Source organism: Dipodomys merriami, unplaced genomic scaffold, assembly GCF_024711535.1.
Source record: "Dipodomys merriami isolate MVZ:Mamm:240054 unplaced genomic scaffold, mDipMer1.0.p SCAF_19, whole genome shotgun sequence".
Taxonomy (NCBI): domain Eukaryota; kingdom Metazoa; phylum Chordata; class Mammalia; order Rodentia; family Heteromyidae; genus Dipodomys; species Dipodomys merriami.
In genome coordinates, this window is record NW_027203270.1 from 7,167,055 (window position 1) to 7,187,702 (window position 20,648).

The 20,648-nt window shown below is 42.3% G+C and overlaps 1 protein-coding gene across 6 annotated transcripts in view; it reads left to right on the forward strand.

Moving 5' to 3' along the window:
• Window positions 1–2,888: 2,888 nt before the first annotated feature.
• Window positions 2,889–20,648, forward strand: part of Aatf (apoptosis antagonizing transcription factor) — a 101,195-nt gene continuing 83,435 nt past the window's right edge. For all 6 annotated transcript variants that reach the window (XR_011373047.1, XR_011373048.1, XM_070027125.1 and 3 more), the window contains exons 1-4: window positions 2,889–3,122; window positions 4,158–4,349; window positions 8,719–9,159; window positions 9,627–9,764. Coding sequence is in view for 4 of the 6 variants with exons in the window: in XM_070027125.1 (XP_069883226.1) it covers window positions 3,026–3,122; window positions 4,158–4,349; window positions 8,719–9,159; window positions 9,627–9,764 (868 nt within the window). In the remaining 2 variants the exon portion in view is untranslated. The remainder of the gene's footprint in view (window positions 3,123–4,157; window positions 4,350–8,718; window positions 9,160–9,626; window positions 9,765–20,648) is intronic.

Sequence of the window (20,648 nt, forward strand, 5' to 3'; positions counted from 1 at the left end):
GTGGTGACATTGGCTCAGCCTTTACCCTCCACGTGGTATTGTGAATCCTGGCAAATACCCCTAAACAGGTGCTCAGCAGTCTAATTTGGAGCCCAAAACTTGGAAGAAGAGCTCTAGAATGGTAGGGACTGATTTCATTTTTGTCAATGTCTCCTTGTCTGCCTTCTGCCCTGAGGTTGCAGGGGAATATACCACCACCCTCACTCATAGCTCCTGGAGAGAATAGAAGGTATAAGGAAGTGGTTCCCAGTCTCCAGAGAGAGAGAGAGCAGCCTCTTCATAAAGAGCTTGAACAACCAACCTGGTTCCTCTCCTGAGCCATCTTTAAGGCCTCCAAACAGGTGCCTCCAGACATCTGCTCTGGAGCACCATCTATATGGGAAGAGGAAGCCAAGTTTCTTCTGGATGGTGGAGGCTGGAGGGCTGTTTTGGTGCAAGGCAAGTTGGGGCAGGAATGTGGATGGAAAGCTTGGATATGTTTCCTAGGAATTTGGGACCTGAAGTTTGATGATGGTTGAAAAGAGAGACAGGCAGAAACATGGTCTTTCCTATATTCTTTGGAACGTCTGATCAAGTGAACAAACAGTTGTATTAGACAAATGGGGTGTGAGTACAGGAGGCATATAATGTCATCTCTGCCCAACTTCTACTATTTCTACCTATGCCTGTCACTTTTGCAATTCATAAAAGCAGGGAAAGAGATTTGGACCTGGAGAGCCTTGGAACCTTCTCTCCAGGTTGCAGACTGTTCTTTTACAGGACTGCCCACCCTTATTTTCCTTTGTCTGCTCATCTCTGGCTCTTATCTCTAGAGAACTTAAAGGCTGATATTTCTGCTAGGCATATATTCAGTCTTTGAAACATCCTCTCCTCATAGTCCACCATAGTCTACACTGTCTCCGTTCCCACTCCATTTCCCATAACACGAAAATTAGGAAGCAGTTAGGGAAGAACCCCTGATTTCCTCTCCTGCTCCATGCTTCAACTCCCCTCAGTTGCATCTTAAGTCTTAAAACTTATTTTTCACTCTAGGAATTCTTTTCCTACCTTCAGCAGGTACAGCATGCATTTTGGAGGCCATAGGCTGAATAGGATAGAGTGCTTCTGATTTTTTTTTTCCTAAAACCACTTTGAAAGTTGGTTTGCAACCAGGACATGGAAGCCAGAGTGTTGGTCCAGCACAACCTAAATGGGCCAGCACTGTCCTGTTTGTTTGCCTGACAGTTCAGAGGTGGTCTCTGTCCTGACTCACCTCCTTCTCCTGTTTCTCTCTTTTCTCCTTGCCAGGTAGGGCAGATTTCTAAGCACAATTGTAGCCCAAAGTCGCAAGGGAAGAGGACTGTGGGAGGTAGTTTTTCTAAATGTGAAGTGGGAAAAGAATTTCTTCAAAGCCTAGGGCAATGGCACCTTGTAAAGGACTGAGCACCGTTGCTCTGGAAGCCCAGATGTGTGCACAGGACTTCAATTATAGTGTTTACAAACAAAGCCTCTAAACTGTTCAGTTAGCCTGAGTCTTCTTACAGATAGTAAGAAGAGGTTTTCTTCACATTAATTTCCTTCCTAGCCTGACATTCTTTCCCTTCCACATCTGTGGGGATTTAGCCGAAGATGGGGTTTTCTCCCTTCTCTGCAGCCATTGTCATCTTCACATAGAGAGCCAAACAGGACAAGGATGTGGGGCAGGATAAAGTAGTGTCCTGTCATTAGTGGATTCTCAGAGCCTATTAAGACTTTGAAAGTAAGGACCTGTCTCTTCCTTTGTGTTCCCCAGGAGGCACTGGGGCTAAGAGTTGCCTGGATTTTTCAGCCCTGGTACCTCCACGCAGATCAGTACTGTCTTTCCTCTAGATTCTTTTGTGACAGTTTTTGTGTCTATCTGGTTCTAGATCTCTACCTAGGACCTGCAACAGATGCTGACAGAGCTGAACACTTTGTACTCAAACTTATCATTCCTTACAGCAGTTTGTGTTTACCTTTGTCAATTCCCCCCCCCTCTGGGCCTCCTCCCTGTAGCACCCCCCCCCCCCCCCAGGCTGATCAGTGTGTGGACAGAATCTAACATTCTCATCTTGTATCTCATCTAGCAGTGTCTGCCACGTAGTGGGCAGTCAGAGAATGTGTGATGAAGGAAGGAGGGAGGAATCGCATCTTTCCTCGGACCTGGGGGCAATGAAAGCTCTCCTATTGTATTTGTGCCTCGGTTTTAGGGGTCTGCATCCACCCTCCCCTCTGGGAGAACTATCAGTACCAAGGAGTGTGCAGAAGGGTAAGCCCCACTCCAGCCCTTAACCTCCCCACTCCCACCCAGCTTTTTTAAAAAAAATACTTGCTCTGGCAAGGCTACTTGGAGAAGCTACTGAAAGGATCTTTACTTCCATCGCCATGTCTAATTATTCCTATTTATTGATGGAGACACCTGAAGACCCAGGCCCTTCTAAATGGTGAAAAGCCCTATCTGGGGGGCCCAGTTCACGCGCGCTCCAGGGAGTACCTGAGACTCGAGAAGCATTAACACTTTACCTCTTCTTCCTTCCTAAATCAGCCACCGTGGGCCCTACGACGCTTTATTTCTAAACGAATCGCACACAAAGCTTGAGGCAGACGACGTGGTGTGGAGGGAACCCGAGACGCCGCGCAGCGCGATCAATGCCCAGCGCCAGCGGCGGTCACGTGTCCCCCCAGCGTGCTCCCGCGCGCGAGACGCGCAGCTCGCGCTCCCGACTCACGCGCACGCGCACAGGCGTTCCTCCGCCTCCTCCTCCTCCCCTTTCCTTTACCCCTCCCTCCACCCCTCCACCGCCCCACAAGCCTGAGGCGCGCTTCCGTCTTCTTCCTTAGCAACGCCCGTGGTGACGCGTAGGCCCCGCCCCTCCCCTCCCGCTCGCCTCCCGGAAGTTACTGGCCGGGTGCTGAGCGGGCGAGCTCCGCGCGGCCGTGAGGTTGTGGTGCCGAGTAGAGTCGGGAAGGAGCGTCTGGCCGGGGTGTAGGCCGCATAGTCGTGTGCGCCGCACTAACCGGGAGCCTGATGACGATGGCGGGCCCGCAGCCTCTGGCACTGCAGTTGGAACAGTTGTTGAACCCGAGACCGCGAGAGGCGGATCCGGAGGCCGACCCGGAGGAAGGTGAGGCCTTGAGTGGGGCTAGGCCACGTGCGGAGCCGCGGTCTGGCCTGGGACAGGCTGCGGCTGCGTGGACTTACGTGTGTGGGGTGGGTAGGGGGTGGTGTGCGGCAGTGCTTCACGGTCTGGCCTGCTGCCTTCTCCTTGAGTGAGGAGAATTGCCTTCCGCGAGGGTGGCCTCCAGGCCCCGGAGCGCAGGTTATTGGGGAAGGTTCCGACTTCTTTAGGTTTGGTGTGTAGGTGAACTTACCGAGGTCTCGAGAGAGGAGCAGGTTAAGTTGTTATAGGGCTGTTGGAAGGAGCCAATGTGGCGTTAGGACGGCAGCAGGTTGAAAGTTAACATCTCATGGATGCCTTTCCTGCTATTACCTAGGAAAACTCAATCCGTTTTTCCTTTTGTTTATGTGTGTGTGTTTGTTTGTTGTTTTGACACTGCCTGCCTCTAAAAACTTGCATGGAAAATGAAGGGCAGAAGTAGAATTCCCTCGGTGTTGTTTAAGCCACTCTAGGTTTCATGACATTTGTTCAAGCAGGATCTGAGGACAGACCCTTGTTCTGTAAGCTCATGTTCAAAGGTCTAGCTGGGAGTACTACTGTTTTAGACTTGAGTCACAGAAGTGTGAGGAAGAGATCAAAAGGAGGGATAAGTGGGAGTTCTGAACCGTTGTCTTAGGAAGGAACCAGGTGTTTAGTTAGGATCAGTGAAGAAAACTTCCTGAGGGATGGGATGGAGTGAAGGTGAAACTTGATGATGGGTTCCTTAGGATATTGGAGCAACTGTCAACACATGCAAGAAAGGTTCAACTAGTTATAGAGGACCCAAGGTGTAGAAATATATCTGCTGATAGAAGCAGGGGGCAGCTTTTTGCTCAGAAACAGCAATAGACAATGATCTACTTGGAAAGCTAATGAGTTCCTTATTACTGAAAGTTGGTTGGAACTTGGTAGAGGACATTCAGGCATGAGTTGGAAGGGTTGAACAGAGTTGCTATTCAAGTTCCTTCTAACTTGACATTCTTATTACTTTTCCACTCACAGCCACTGCTGCCAAAGTGATTGACAGATTTGATGAAGGGGAAGATGGGGAAGCTGATTTGCTAGCAGTGGGTAGCATTAGAAAACGGGCATCAGCTTTCCTCCTGGACACAGACAAAAAGTATTCTGGCAAGACCACATCTAGAAAGGCTTTGAAGGAAGACCATTGGGAGCAGACTCTGCCAAGTTCATCTGGTAAGTAGATTTTTTGGGGGGTGGGGGCATGGAACTATACCTTCCTTAACATTTTAGGGTTTAAATCACTTTTTTATACATGTTCTCTGAAGTTTTCCCCCTATTTAGTATCTTAAGAGAGACTGTTGTTTTGACATTAGGAGGGATCTTAGAAGTTACTTCATTTTACTTCATAAGGAGCCTGAAGCCCACAGTGATCAAGTACTTTGTTGTGCTTGATCACTGTACTTGTTTATACTAATGCTTCCTTCACCTACAATAAATAAGATGAACGAGGGGGCATTTTATCCTGAAATTGTAGAGGGTTATGTGTTCAAAAAATACTGTGTCTGAAGAGTGCGCTACTGTTGAATTTTGACCATTTTCTTTGTTTTTCTTTTTCTTTTTTTTTTTTAGGTCTTGAGTTATCTCACTGTTACTTATGAAACTTACTTTTTGACATTGTAAAAATAACTTAATACTTCCCTGAAAAAGAATTAGGAAGGGTCTGGGAAGGTGGCTCAGTGGTAGAGCACTTGCCTTACATGCATGAGGCCCTGGGTTCGATTCCTCAGCACCACATAAGCAAAAAGAAAAAAGCCGGAAGTGGCGCTGTGGCTCAAGTGGTAGAGCGCTAGCCTTGAGCTGAAGAGCTTAGGGACAGTGCCCAGGCCCAGAGTTCAGGCCCCATGACGGACCCCCCCCCCAAAAAAAAATTAGGCAGATGTGAGCTTACAGTATCAAGGAATGTATGTATTTTTTTTTTTTTGGGGTCCGGTCATGGGGCCTGATCTCTGGGCCTGGGTGCTGTCCCTCAGCTCTTCAGCTCAAGGCTAGCGCTCTACCACTTGAACCACAGTGCCACTTCCAGCTTTTTTCTTTTTTCTTATGTGGTGGTGAGGAATCCAACCCAGGGCCTCATACATGCAAGGCAAGCGCTCTACCACTGAGCCACCTTCCCAGCCACAGTGTGTGTATTTTTCAAGGTGGAAGGAGAAGTGGATATGATGATTATGGAGAGTATGCTGTTTGTTTTTCTTTAGGGAGGATCAAAAATCCACTAGTAGGTCTGGGAATGTAGCTTAGTGGTAGAGTGCTGGCTTAGCATGCATCAAGCCCTGGGTTCAATTCGTCAGTACTGCATAAGTAGAAAAAGCCAGAAGTGGTGTGGTGGTGTGATACAGTGCTAGCTTTGAGCAAAAGAAGTTCAGGGACAGTGCCCAGGCCCTGAATTCAAGCCCACAACTGGCAAAAAAAATCCACTTCTACTACACAAGGAAATATCATTCAAATACACCTTATTATAGTTTCAGTAGCTCCTGATAAACTCATTTTATATATAATGCCTAAAGACTGATAAGGGACCAATCATGAACTCTGACCATGTGTTAGCTACTGTAGTTATTTCTTTAAGTTCTGAAAGCCTGGGACATAGTTGTCAAAAAATACTATTATCTTTATCATTTAATCTTCCAATAGACTAAGAGATTGGTATTTATTTATTTATTTTGCCCATTGTGGGGCTGAACTCTGGGCCTGGGCGCTGTCCCTCAGCTCTTCAACACTCTACCACTTGAGCCACAGCACCACTTCAGCTTTTTTCTGCTTATGTGGTGCTGAGGAATCAAACCCAGGACCTCATGCATGCGAGGCAAGCGCTCTACCACTGGGACAACTTCCCAGCCCTATTTGTTTATTTTTGGTACTGGGCTTTGAACTCAGGGCCTCACTCTTTCAATGCAGGCACACTGAGTCACATATCTGGCCTTGCTTTTCCACTGGTTATTTTTGAGATTTGGTCTTACTTCCTGCCCAGGTATGAGTCTGGATAGTGATCTGCTTGTTTTAGGCTTCCTGTCACTGTTAAAATTAAGAGGCAGCAATCACTACAACCAGCTATTGGTTAAGAAGAGATTTCAAGAACTTTTCTGCCCAGTTTGGCCCTGAACTTCAATCTTCTCATTCACAGCCTCATAAGTAGCTAGGATTACAGGTATAAGTCACTAGTACTCATTGAGGTTGGTATTATTTATTTCTATATTACAGATAAGGGGCTAATCAGTTTAGTAACTTTTGATTCTAAGATACACTTTTTTTTTTTTTTTTTGGTACTGGTCTTGGGATTTGAACTCAAGGCCTGGGCACTGTCCCTGAGCTTTCTTGCTCCAGGCTAGTGCTCACCCTCTTGAGCCAAATCTCCACTTCCAGCTTTTTGGTAGTTAATTGGAGATAAAAATGGACTTTCATGAATTTTTCTGATTGCACTAACTTTGAACCTTAATCCTCACATCTCAGCCTTCTATGTAGCTAGAGTTACAGGTGTGAGTCATCAGTGCCTAGTCAGGATGTACACTCTTAACTATTGCACTGGAATGAGTATTTCTTTTTTTTTTTTTGGGTCCGGTTATGGGGCCAGAACTCTGGGCCTGGGCGCTGTCCCTCAGCTCTTCAGCTCAAGGCTAGTGCTCTACCACTTGAGCCACAGCGCCACTTCTGACTTTTTTCTTTTTGCTTATGTGGTGCTTAGGAATCAAACCCAGGGCCTCATGCATGCAAGGCAAGTGCTCTACCACTGAGCCACCTTCCCAGCCCTGGAATGAGTATTTCTAAGTCTGAAAAACTGTATACATTTAAGGTATTGAAAGAATTGCTTACTACTTTTGCGCTTAGTTTTTGTGTTTATATTTTTGATGGCATTAGCAGTCTTAAATTCATGTATATTTTTAAAGAGGTATGCTTTAATAAAAACAACTTATTTTATTGAAGATTGTTGGTAACTAATTCTAAGAATCTTGTTTGTTATACATGGACTTTTTAAAATGTTCTACAGCAGAAGAAACTGGATAAATAGTAAAAAAACAAAAACAAAAAACCTTTTAAGTTTCAAATGATGGCCTAAAAGCAAGTAAAACCAGAAATCTTTTTTTTTTTTTTTTTTTTTTTTGTCGGCCGTGGGGCTTGAACTCTGGGTCTGGGCGCTGTCCCTCAGCTCTTCAGCTCAAGGCGAGCGCTCTACCACTTGAGCTACAGCGCCACTTCCAGTTTTCTGGTGGTTTATTGGAGATAGGAGTCTCACGGTCTCTCCTGCCCGGGCTGGCTTTGAACCGCGATCCTCAGATCTCAGCCTCCTGAGTAGCTAGGATTACAGGCGTGAGCCACCAGCGCCCGGCAAAACCAGAAATCTTAACTAGCACTCTACTGAAGAGCAGAGTCTAACTCTATGCATGGAAGCCAGAACCTGTCTGATTTGCTAGCAGCTTTCCAAGCTCATCTCCCACCACTTCTTTGTGGGATCTGCACTCCAGTGCTGTTTCCTTTTCCTTCCCCCTTTTCTGTCTTTTCTGTACCTTATGCTCATGAGTAAAATTAGATGTCCCTTTCACATAAAGCTGTCTTTATCCTTTCCTGTTCCATATATGTATTAATGACAGTGATGTATGTATAATTATTGGTATGTATATGGACTTCCTATGAGACTATATACACCTCGCTACAGGTGTTTAATTCTTCTTTATCCTTGATGCCTGGCTCATAATAGATATTCAGTAAATAGAGTATACTAATGTGATAGAGATTTGGGGTACAAATAATAAACTGAGGTTTTTCAGATGTAGGTTTGGGAAACCATTCTTACTATTCTTCAAAATCCAGACCAAATGCTGTCTTTCTCTCTTTGCCTGTCTCTCTCTGTCTCTGTCTCTGTCTCTGTCTCTTTTGGTACTAGTTTTGGGGCTTGAACTCAGAGGGCCTAGGCATTATCCCTTAGCTTTTTCCCTCAAGGCTAATGTCTACCACTTGAGTCACAGTACCACTTCTGGCTTTTTGGTAGTTAATTGGAGATGAGAGTCTTTTGGACTTTCTTGCCTAGGTTTGCTTTGAATCATGATCCTCAGATCTTAGTCTTAGCTTCCTGAAGTAGTTAATTAATTAATTAATTAATTTTTGAGGCAGAGTCTTGCCAAACTCATAATGCTTCTGCCTCAGTTTCCTGGATGCTGAGATTACAAGAATGTGCCCTGATACCTAGTTTACTTCTTTATAGTCTTCCTTAAATTTATTTGCCCCACAGTTAAAATTGCTCTTTGCTATTGAAGTTTTTTAAAAAGCTTTAAATTCTTCTGTGTATTATATATTTTTTTACCAGTCTTTTCTGTGTATTATATATTTTTTTACCAGTCTTTCCACTAGAACCTTTGCTTAGGATTAGACCTGTGTTCTCTTTGTCTTTGTTTTTTCTTTAGCATTTTAGAGATTATAAGTGTATAGAAATCTTTGTTGAATTGAATTGAATATTGGTATAGTTCCCCTGTCATTGATAATAGCTGAAATTAAATGTAGTCTGGTATTTTTCTCCAGGTTAACACCAATATTTTTTTTTTTTTTGGTTCAGATGAGGAAATATCTGATGAGGAAGCATCTGGAGATGGAGACTCAGAGGGACTAGGTGGAGAGGAATCTGAGGATGATGACCTGAGTGTTGTTGAGACCCCAGATGCTGAGGATGCTGAGGATGATGGGGAGAACAGTCTGGCTTTAGGGAAGAAGAGCAAACACCACCACTCTGCGGAAACAACAGACTTCAGCTTTGAGGGCATCAGTGACTTTGAGAAATTTACTGAGGGAATGGATGACCTTGGAGACAGTGGGGATGAAGATGATGAGGAAGAGAGTGGCATGGAAGAAGGGGATGTTGAAGATGACATGGAGGGTGAGAGTGAGGAAGACAGAGCTCCAGACAGAAACAGTGAAGATGATGGTGTGGTAATGACCTTCTCCAATGCCAAAGTTTCTGAAGAAGTTGGGAAAGGAAGAGCTGTGAAGAACCAGATAGGTTTGTACATGGTTTTGCTGATGGCTTGTTTTTTCAAGTATCTGCATTTGGTCTTCTTTTTGTTTGTTTGTTTGTTCATTTGTTTTTGGCTGTTCTGTCTCTCCCGTGTCCTTCCAATTAGTTTGTGACATGCCTCACTTGTCCAGAGGCCTAAAGCCCCATTCCTCTATGCTTAGCCAGCCGTTTCTGTGCTGAGCTGCTTAGCGGGTTCTGCTTCAGTACTTTCAGCAACTGTGAAAGATTGACGAGGAAAGTATTTTCTTCCTTTCCTTGGCTTTAGCATTCCCTCTTGTTGAAAATATTTGCTTCCAAGATACAGAAATTATTTTCTAGAATAGTGTTTCTGTGGCATGAAACTGATAAAGCTGTGCTGTGTAGAGACTGGCATGATTTCTTGTCCTTCCTCTGTCCCCATCCCAGGAAGGTTTTGTAACTCAAGGATGGGATTTTTTTTTCTTCTTTCTCAGCACTGTGGGACCAGCTCTTGGAAGCAAGGATTAAACTCCAAAAAGCCCTGTTGACCACCAATCAACTGCCTCAACCAGATGTTTTCCCTGTTTTCAAGGACAAAGGTGGTCCAGAATTTGTCAGCGCCCTAAAAAATAGTAAGAATAATTATGCCATTTTGGGATGCTTAGAATCAGTGAGGTACATTGGGACATCACAATGATTGATGGAAGAGAGTATTTTATTTTAGTGGTATTATGGTATAGCTCATTAAAAAAAATAGCATGTTGGGTACCAGTGGCTCATGTTGACTTTCCTACCTACTTGGGAAACTGAGATCAGACGGATTATAATTTGAGGCCAGCTCAGTTAGAGAATTTTTTTTTTTTTTTTTTGTCGGTCGTGGGGCTTGAACTCTGGGCCTGGGCACTGTCCCTCAGCTCAGCTCTTCAGCTCAAGGCGAGCGCTCTACCACTTGAGCTACAGCGCCACTTCCGGTTTTCTGGTGGTTTATTGGAGATAGGAGTCTCACGGTCTTTCCTGCCCGGGCTGGCTTTGAACCTCGATCCTCAGATCTCAGCCTCCTGAGTAGCTAGGATTACAGGCGTGAACCACCAGCGCCCGGCTTCAGTTAGAGAATTTTAAAAGATCTCTTAACCTGTAGGTGAACATAGTCATATGTATGTACCTGTCACTTTAGCTGTGTGGGAGGCCAAGATTGGAGGAGCACAGTTCTAGGCAAGCTTTGACAGAAAAGTCTGTTGAGACTATCACAATGGAACAACCTAAACTAGGGCTATAGTCCTGGAGTATATCGAGGCAGGAAATGAGGCCTCCCACACATAACCAGAAATGGATGTACTAAGACAGGCCTCCTGCTGAGGCCTCAGGACAGTCTTTGAGCCCAGGGATTCAAGGTCCACATATGGAGATGCCGTCTCAATTTAAAAATGGGATGGAGGCATGCCTTGGCACCTTTTTGCCAAGCTCAAGGCCTTGAGTTCAAATCATAGTACTGCCAAAAAAAACAAAAACCCCAAAAAACAAAAGCAGTGTAATTTACTTACCAAAGACAATTTTGATTCAAGTAGATTGGCGCTTGAGCCAGGTCTATTCCACTTTCTTCTCACCTGCTTCTCCCCACCTTCCCCTTGTCTTTCTGAGTTGCTTTTTTAATACTTAATAAACATGGAAAAACCACTGGTATAGAACAAAAAGGAGAGGATGATTAAATTCATTTAAGTTGTTTGTATCAGGTGCTTAAAAGTATGCTTTCTTTTATTTGGAAGGTTTTTAGAACAGCATGCTAAGATGATCTTAATAATGTATTCCTTTGGGTGCAAAGATAGTGACTGCAGGGGGAGGAATACGTTTTGGAAGATAATTGCTAAGCTATATTGTTAAAGAATTTTAAAGAGAAAAATACTTTAGAAAGCTAGATGCTAGTAGCTCACGCCTGTAATCCTAGTTACTCCTGAGGCTCAGATCTGAGGATCACAGTTTGAAGCTTGCCAGGGCAGGAAAGTCTGTGAGAGAGTCTTAATCTTCAATTAACCACAAAAGGCCACAAATGGATCTGTGTATCAAGTGGTAGAGAGCTAGCCTTTGCTCAGGTCCAGAGTTCAAGCCCCAGGACCAGCAAAAAAACAAAACAAAACAAAACAACAACAACAAAAATAAAACAGAGCTTATTTGGGCTCCAATTTCCTCATTTTTCACACCTTTTATATGAGTAGTGGCACCCAGCAACTAGAGTATAGGAAGGTTTGGGTTGAGCCCTTTGTGGTTGGAATCACTTTCTAATTTGTATGGTGAGACTTAGTATTTGCATTTGTTCTTTACAACTTAAAATATGGGTGTATTACTAGCATAGGCTTCTTGCTGAGATAGGAGAATTCATTGAGCCCACAGATTCAAGATCAAGCTGGGCAATATATGAAGATCCCCTCTCAGTTAAAATAACAAATCCTTCATAGTAAGGATTTCTGTGAACAGATGTTTCTGTATAAAATAGCTGGTTTAATTTGGAATGACTTTCTAGGGTCCAATTTTTAGTTTTTGTGTCCCCATACTTAAAATCTGTTTCCTATGTGAAAATAGTAGGCAGTCTTTCCTAGAATGCTGTGTTAGGATGCTGTGAAGATGGGTCTTTCATACCCCCTTCTCCCAACTTTCCCTGCCTCTTTTTTTCCCTTCATTTTGATATTTTATATGATGAGAGGCACAGAGGCATTGAGCCTTTGTGTTCCTGCCCTACGAGAGTCCTCCTTTGGTTTCACTGTGTGAATGCCTAGAGTCCTGTATCCCTCCCTCCTTTTATTTCACTATTTATTTATTTGTTAGTTGTATGGCTTGAATTCAGGCTGTAGATGCTGTAACTGAGCTATTTCTGCTCAAGGTAAGCTGTCTACCACTTGAGCTGCAGCTTCTGGCTTTTTTGGTAATTGGAGATAAGAGTCTCATGGGATTTCCTGCCTAGGCTAGCTTCGAACCATGGTCCTCAGAGCTCAGCTTCCTGAGTAGCTAGGATTACAGGCATGAGCTGTCAGCTTTCTGCCCTCCTTCTTTTATTTATTTATTTTTTACTTTTTTTTTTTTGGGTCTGGTCATGGGGCCTGAACTCTGGGCCTGGGCGCTGTCCCTCAGCTCTTCAGCTCAAGGCTAGCACTCTACCACTTGAGACATAGCGCCACTTCCGGCTTTTTTCTTTTTGCTTATGTGGTGCTGAGGAATCGAACCCAGGGCCTCATGCATACAAGGCAAGCGCTCTACCACTGAGCCACCTTCCCAGCCCTTGCCCTCCTCCTTTTAATAGATGATAGGTCATTGGTTTCAGTTTTTGAGATTGTAGCACTTCTCTATTTTTAATGCCCTACTAGCCTAATTTCTGGAATATCTTTAGATAAGACCTAAACTGTGTTAAAGTACCCAAACTGTTTTCACAGTAAGGCCTCTTCCATTTTGTTATTCATTCTTGAGTCTTTTTTTTTAAAAAAAGAATTATTTTAAAATACAGGTATCTTAAAGGTTAATATCATCTGATATTATGATCTGATAATGAATAATGTATTAAAAAGTTTTATATATATGTGTATATGTATACATATATATACACATATATATATATATACATATATATACACATATATATGTATATATATATATTGTGCTGTTGATCCTGGGGCTTGAACTTAAGGCCTGAGTGCAGTCCCTGAGCTTTTGTGCTCAAGGCTAATTTTATACCACTTGAGCCACAGCTCTACTTTTGACTTTTTTTGGTAGTTAATTAAAGATATGGTTCTCACAGGCTTTCCTGCCCAGCTTTAAATTGTGACCCTTTGATCTCAGTCTCTTAAGTTGCTAGGATTACAGGTGTGAGCCTACCAGTCTCTGGCTAAAAATATATATTCTTATTGTTAAGAATCTATTTAGCTTCTTTTGTCTTTTTTTTTGGGGGGGGGTCAGTTGTGGTGTTCAAACTCTGGGACTCAACACTGTCCCTCAGTTCTTCAGCTCAAGGTTAGTGCTCTACCACTTGAGCTATAGCACCACTTCCAGCTTTTTCTGCTTATGTGGTGCTGAGGAATCGAACCCAGGGCCTCATGCATGCAAAGCAAGCGCTCTACCACTGAGCTACCTTCCCAGCCCCTCTTTAGTCATTTTAATGTTATACGGGCCTGATTTTTTTTTTTTTTGCTGGTCGTTGGGCCTGAACTCTGGGCCTGGGCGCTGTCCCTCAGCTCTTCAGCTCAAGGCTAGTGCTCTACCACTTGAGCCACAGCGCCACTTCCAGCTTTTTCTGCTTATGTGATGCTGAGGAATCAAACTCAGGGCTTCATGCATGCTAGGTATGCCACTCTACCACTGAGCCATATTCTCAGCCCCTTAATATCTTTTTTGTATGTAACCAGTTACTCTTTGGTCAAGCTCAGTTATTCAGACAGTTTTCTATAGATCTGACGGGTGGATGTTTGTTTAGTATTTCATATTGTGAGAGAATGGGGAACTTATCTGAAGCATAGTTACTTTTTGTTTGTTTCAACCCTCATGGGAGTATGATATAATACTGTGTACTATCTTGTTGAGGTAAATAGAGCTTTCAGAACAATTTCTTGGTTACATTACTCTTTATACTCATCACCAATTTATATGGTGCTGTATAGCTGGCGTGAAACATAGGCTAAAGTTATACTAGCTGCAGAATAAATATTAGAACTTAGTGTCTTTAATTAAATCTTTTCATTTTGCTTGGTCTTACAGTGTAAAATCAGACTGTCTGGGTTTAGATTTCATCTCAACAATGGATTACCCATGTGACCTTGGGCAAGTTACTTCAAAGTAAAATGGGGATAATATGGTTGTGAGGATTAAAGGGCAAATCAATATAAAGCATTAGCACAGTGTCTGGCACACATCATGCATAAATGTTAGGCACTTGCATCTTTTTCTGCTGAAGGGCATTTGCCAGTGTCCAACCATCTGAGTGATTGTCATCAGTGTAAATATCCATTATCTCCACCAACCTCAGTTTTGGTATATTTTTTCTAACTTTTTATCAGTATTCATATTTCTTATATGACTTCAGATATTTATTGTGGAGGGTGAGTAAAGTTATAATCTACTATAGTACTTATAGTTCAGCTTTGGCTTTTTGTGACACTATGGACAGGTAGTTAGACTTCCTACTTGCCAAACTGAGTTCTTGCCTCTCAGAATCATTTAATGTTAAAATATATTTCTCTTCAGCTTTGGTGACACTTCATGTATTGCTTGGATAGGCTCTTTTACCTTCTCAATATAAACTGCATTGCTTTTAGAATCCTGTCTTTGGTTGTATTTTCTCATCATGTTTCTCCTTTCATTGTCATTTATTCCCTAACCCAAACTTTAGACTCTAACATAGATTTCCAGCTATATTCTAGCATAGTAAATTCTGGAGTGTCAAGTCTTTGTACCTTCAACAGCTTAACCTCTACTTTTCAGAAACTAAACAAAACCTCCTTGATTCTCTCTCTCATCAACACATGCACTTAGTCTCCAGTCACTTTGCGGTTACATGTTGGTAATCATCTTTGTAAATACGAATTAATTTCAAAGCTGTTACATAATATTTTAGAGGCTGAGTAAGTTGCAAGTTGAGTAACCTCAACAAACATAAGGGATATTCATTGCATAAAGCTACATTTCTAAAGAGATTAGTTTTATTCCTCATTCTTTTTAACAAGGTTAATGGTATTAGAAAGTGGGCTTTTAGCCAGGCACCAGTGGCTCATGTCTGTAATCCTAGCTACTCAGGAGGCTAAGATCTGAGGATCCCAGTTCAAAGCCAGCATGGGTAGGAAAGTCTATGAGACTCTTATCTCCAGAAAACTGGAAATGGCATTGTGGCTCAAGTGGGTAGAGTGTTGGTCTTGAGCTGAGAGCTCAGGGACAGTGCCCAGGCCCAGAGTTCAAGCCTCAAGACCGACAAAAAAAAAAGAAAGTTGGCTTTTATATTAGTAGCAGTGGTATGTATGGTTACTTAAGGATATCTGTGCATTAATTATTTAAAAATTTTTGTTATGAACTATATAAAATCTTTATAATTCTATCTATCTATCTATCTATCTATCTATCTATCTATCTATCTATCTATCTATCTATCTATCTATCTATCTATCTATGTAGTGCCAGTCCTGGGGCTTGAACTCAGGGCCTAGGCTCTAGCCCTGGACATTTTTGCTCAAGGCTAGTGCTCTACCACTTGAACCACATCTCCACTTCTGTTTTTTTGTTGGTTACTTGGAGGTAAGTGTCTCGCAGATTTTTCTGCCTATCTAGCTTTGAACTGTGATCCTCAGATCTCAGCCTCCTTTGTAGCTAAAATTACAGGTGTGAGTCACAGGCTCCTGGCTTTCATTTATTCTTTTTTTTTTTTTTTTTTTTGTGGTCCTGGGGCCTGAACTCTGGGCCTGGTGCTGTCTATTAGCTCTTTAGCTCAAGGCTGGCACTTTACCACTTTGAGCCACAGCGCCACTTCTAGGTTTTTCTGGTTATGTGGTGCTGAGGAATGGAACCCAGGGCCTCAGGCATGCAAGGTAAGCGCTCTACCACTGAGCCACCTTCCCAGCACATTTTTGGGTTATTTTAATTTTTTTTTTTTTGGTCCGGTCATGGGGCCTGAACTCTGGGCCTGGGCGCTGTCCCTCAGCTCTTCAGCTCAAGGCTAGCACTCTACCACTTGAGCCACAGCTCCACTTCTGGTTTTCTAGTCATTTATTGGTGATAAGAGTCTCATGGACTTTGCTGACCAGACTGGCTTTAAACTGCGATCCTCAGATCTCAGCCTCCTGAGTTGCTAGTATTACAGGTGTGAGCCACCAGTGCCCGCTATAAGCATCTTTAAAGACCGTATGAAATGAAAAAAATTGATATGATTATAACATCTAAAAACAGCAATAATTTTTTTTTTTTTTTTTTTTTTTTTTTTTTTTTTGGGTCAGATGTGAGGCTTGAACTTGGCCTGGGCGCTGTCCCTTAACTTTTCAGCTCTAGGCTAGTGTTCTATCACTTGAGCCACAGCTCCACTTTCGGTTTTCTGGTGGTTTATTGGAGAGAAGAGTCTCACAGACTTTCCTGCCTGCGCTTGCTTTGAACTGGGATCCTCAGATCTCAGCCTTCTGTAGCTAGGATTACAGACAAGAGCCAACAGTGCCCAGCCAAGCAGTAATTTTTTAACATCACTGTTTTTTTTTCTCTCTGTGTGTGTATGAATGTATGTATGTGTGTGCACGTATGTATGAGTATAAATATGTACACTTTTGCTTGGTCCTGAGGTTGTTTGGTCCTGAGGTTCCAATATAGGATTTTACACACAGAAGGCAAAGATTCTACCACTGAGCTACACCTCTAGCATAGCAGTTAATTTTTTTTTCCAGTCCTGGGCTTGAACTTGGGGCCTGGGCACTGTCTCTGAGCTTCTTTTGCTCAAGGATAGCACTCTACCACTTGAGCCACAGCACCACTTTTGGATTTTTTTTTTGTTTATGTGGTACTGAGAATTGAACCCAGGGCTTCATGCATGTTAGGCAAGCCACTAAGGCAGTAGGTAATACCACTAAGCCACATTCCCAGCTCCAGTTAATTTTTAATAAGCGTGACCACCTTGGGTAAATGGGACAATTGAGAACATTTCTGTAATAGGCGCTCTTTACTGTCTTTTCCAGAGTTTGCTTTACAGCTTTATATGAAGTGATTAAAGGAAAGCTAAACTTTAGCCATAATAAGTTGACCTTTTAGTAAAATGCATGTTATTAATGTATTTAATGAGATGCATTACAAACTGCAGTGAGCACCATGTTTCATTACAGGTCTAAAATGCAGTATCATTAAAGACCTTTAATAGAAACAATGGTTGACATTTTGGTATTTCCCATAAGCAAAAAACATTCAAGAACACAGTATAATGTAACATAAATGTAGAGGAGGCATTAATGTTTTTTACTTACATATTCTGCTATTAATAAAGTACATTTTCTTTGTTCTCCTCTTCCCCCAACCCCCACACCCGATCCTCTTTTTTTTTTTGTACCAATACTGGTATTGCTTTTTTAAAAAAATAGTTTCATTATTATTAAGGTGTTATACAGAGAGGTTGCCATTTCATAAGTCAGGTAATGAGTACAATTGTTTTTTTTTGATAGTGAGTGTCATCCTTTCCTTTGATTTTCCCCAGGCTCCCCTTCCCAACTTTACCCACAAGTTACATAGGTCATTTTTCACATAGTGTATACCAAATGGCATGATTGCAATTGTTCACTCTGCCTTCTTCCCTTTCTGCACCTCCACTTAACCTTCCCTAAAAGGAAAAAAAAAAAGCAAAAACAAATGCTACTATCACCACCAATAGCAACAAAATCCTTGTTACCATTTCCTGGAGTTTATTTCGATAAATAGTATTTTAAATGATCAGAGAATTTACACCTTTGTGTTCATCCCTTAAGGGTATTGTCCTTTAGTCTGTTTGTGTATGAATGCCTAGAGTCTTATGTAGATTATCATATCCACTTATATTTTAGATCTGGCTTCCCACATATAAGAGAAAGCATGCGCCATTTGTCTCTCTGATCTTGGCTGCCTGACTTATCTTGATTTGTTCTTGGTCCATGCATTTCCCTGCAAATGGCATCATTTTATTTTTAACAGATGAGTAAAATTCCATTATGTATATATACCAAATTTTATTAATCTACTCATCTGTTATAGGGCACCTGGGCAGTTTCCATAAGTTGGTTATTGTAAATAAATAGTACAGCAGTGAACATGGATATGCAAGTGTCTTTGCCATTTCCTAACTTGTAACAAGTAGATGCGAGGTCTCATTCTTGCTAGCATTTTTGCACACAACTTACACTCTACCACTTGAACCATGCCTCTAGTTCTGGGTTTTTGTTGGTTAACTAGAGATAAGAGTCTGAAGGATTTGTCTGTCTGGGCTGGCTTTGAGCCACTATCCTTCAGCCTCTTGTATAGCTAGGATTATATGTGTGAACTACCAATGCTGGCTCTATCTCTAATATCTATCCTTTTCATTTCTCTGGTGGACTCCCACCCAGTTATTTTCATTTAATAGAACCACTTTTTTTTCTGTGCTAGGAATTAAATCCAGGATATTACACATGCTAGGCAAGCACTCTACCACTGAACTATATCCCTAGCTCTCTAGACTAAAAACACTAATAGACCCCTTATAGAATAATGTTTTAATTTTTGTTGTTGGTGGTGGTGGGGCTTGAACTCAGGGCCTGGGCACTGTCCCTGATCTTTTTCACTCAAGGCTAGCACTCTACCACTTCCTGTTTTTTTGGCAATTAATTGGAAAAAGAGTCCCATAGACTTTTCCTGCCCAGGCTGGCTTCGAACTACAGTCCTCAGATTTCAGCCTCCTGAGTAGCTAGGATTGCAGGCATGAGCCACAAGCAACTGGCTAATATTGTAAATTTTGAGTAAGTCATGAAATTTGTTTTATTTTTAAAAAAAATTAAGTAGGCAGTGCATTTACACGTTTCAAAATTTAAAAGATACTGAAGACTATATAGCAAAAAATCTCTGACCACTGTGATGTGGTCCTTATTACCTAGGCAATCAGTATTGTTAGTAAAATCCCCCCACTGTTGGCTTTTCTCATTTTAGGATAAATTTTAATAGACAATATGTTTGCACTCTTACACTTAAAACCTTAAAATTACAGGTTGGTTCAAAAGGTTTTTATAGAAAATTAATTGTAACAAAAATTTAGCCTTTAGTGAAAGACTTCACTGTTGTTGAGTAAAGTGTACAAAGGTTTGTATACGAAGGTTCCAGGGGATGAGATGAGGGATTGGGCTGGGAATGTGACTTAGTGGTAGAGTGCTTCTAACATGCATGAAGCCCTGGGTTCAATTCCTCAGTATTACATAAATAGAAAAAGCTGGAAGTGGCGCTGTGACTCAAGAGGTAGTAGCCTTGCATAAAAGAAGCTCAGGGATAGTGCCCAGGCCCTGAGTTCAAGGCCCAGGATTGGCCAAAAAAAAAAAAAAAAAAAAGGTGGGAGGGATTGATGGACTGCAACATTTATAGCAAGTACCATGTTTTTTTACTTTCTTGTTCTTGTTTTTGCTATTGTGCTGGGGTTCAAACCCAGGACCTTGTGCATGCTAGGCAAGTGCACTACCAACACCAGCTCTTTTCCTTTGCTTCATGGGAGGGATAGATAGTTTAATCAAACATTATTAGGCCTTCACTGAAAGTTGAGCACTTTTAGATATCTTAATAGTACTGATTTCCTTAGTCATGGCTAATTCTTGTGGATAGGAGTTACCTTCTTCTGGAAAACAGCCAGTAAAAGAAAAAGCTGAGGCATGACTAAAGTGGTAGAGTGCCTGCCTAGCAATTATGAGGCCCTGAGATCAATTCTAAGTACTTCAAATAAAAAGCTAAAAGAATCTGGGTGCTGGTGGCTCATGCCTATAATCCTAGCTACTCAGAAGGCTGAGATTGTGTTCTAAGCCAGTCTGGACAGGAAAGCCTGTTAGAGTCTTACCTCCAATTAACTACCAAAACAGCCACAAGAGTCTTATCTCCAATTAACTACCAAAAAAGCCAGAAGTGGAGCTATGGCTCAAGTGGTAGAGAGCTAGTCTTGAGCAAAAATAGCTCTGCTACAGCACCCAGGACTCTGAGTTCAAGCCCCAGGATTGGAGTGCATGCATGAGAATGCATCCACACACATGTGTTGCACATGCCAAAAGAGTCAGATGTGATACTATATAGTTGCAGATGTGATACTATATAGTATCTATGATCCCAGGACTTGGAAGTTGGAAACAAGGATCATAAGATTGATCTGGTGCTATACAGTGAATTCAAGGCCAGTCTGAGTGTTTTTTTGTTTGTTTGTTTGTTTTTGGGTCCGGTCGTGGGGCCTGAACTCTGGGCTTGGGCGCTATCCCTTAGCTCTTCAGCTCAAGGCTAGTGCTCTACCACTTGAGCCATAGCACCACTTCCGGCTTTTTTCTTTTTTCTTATGTGGTGCTGTGGAATTGAACCCAGGGCCTCAGGCATGCAAGGCAAGTGCTCTACCACTGAGCCACCTTCCCATCCCCGAGCCTGAGTTATATAGTGAGGATCCTATCTCCAGAAACCAAGGGCTAGAGAAGTAGCTCAATGGTAGAGTAAAAGGTCCTGGGTTTGATTCCTAGCATCACAAAAAAACCCCATAACATTAAATTTAGTGTATATATATATATACATACACACACACACACACATATACATGGTTCAATGGGCATTTATATTCTGTAGACAGTAAACTCAATTACTGAGCAAGTACTTTTTTTTTTTTTTGTCGGTTATGGGGCCTGAAGTTTGGGCCTGGGTGCTATCCTTCAGTGCTCTACCACTTAAACCACAGTGCCACTTCCAGCTTTTTCTGCTTATGTGGTGCTGAGGAGTCGAACCCAGGGCCTCATGCATGCAAGGCAGGCACTCTACCACTGAGCCACCTTTCCAGTCCCAGCAAGTAC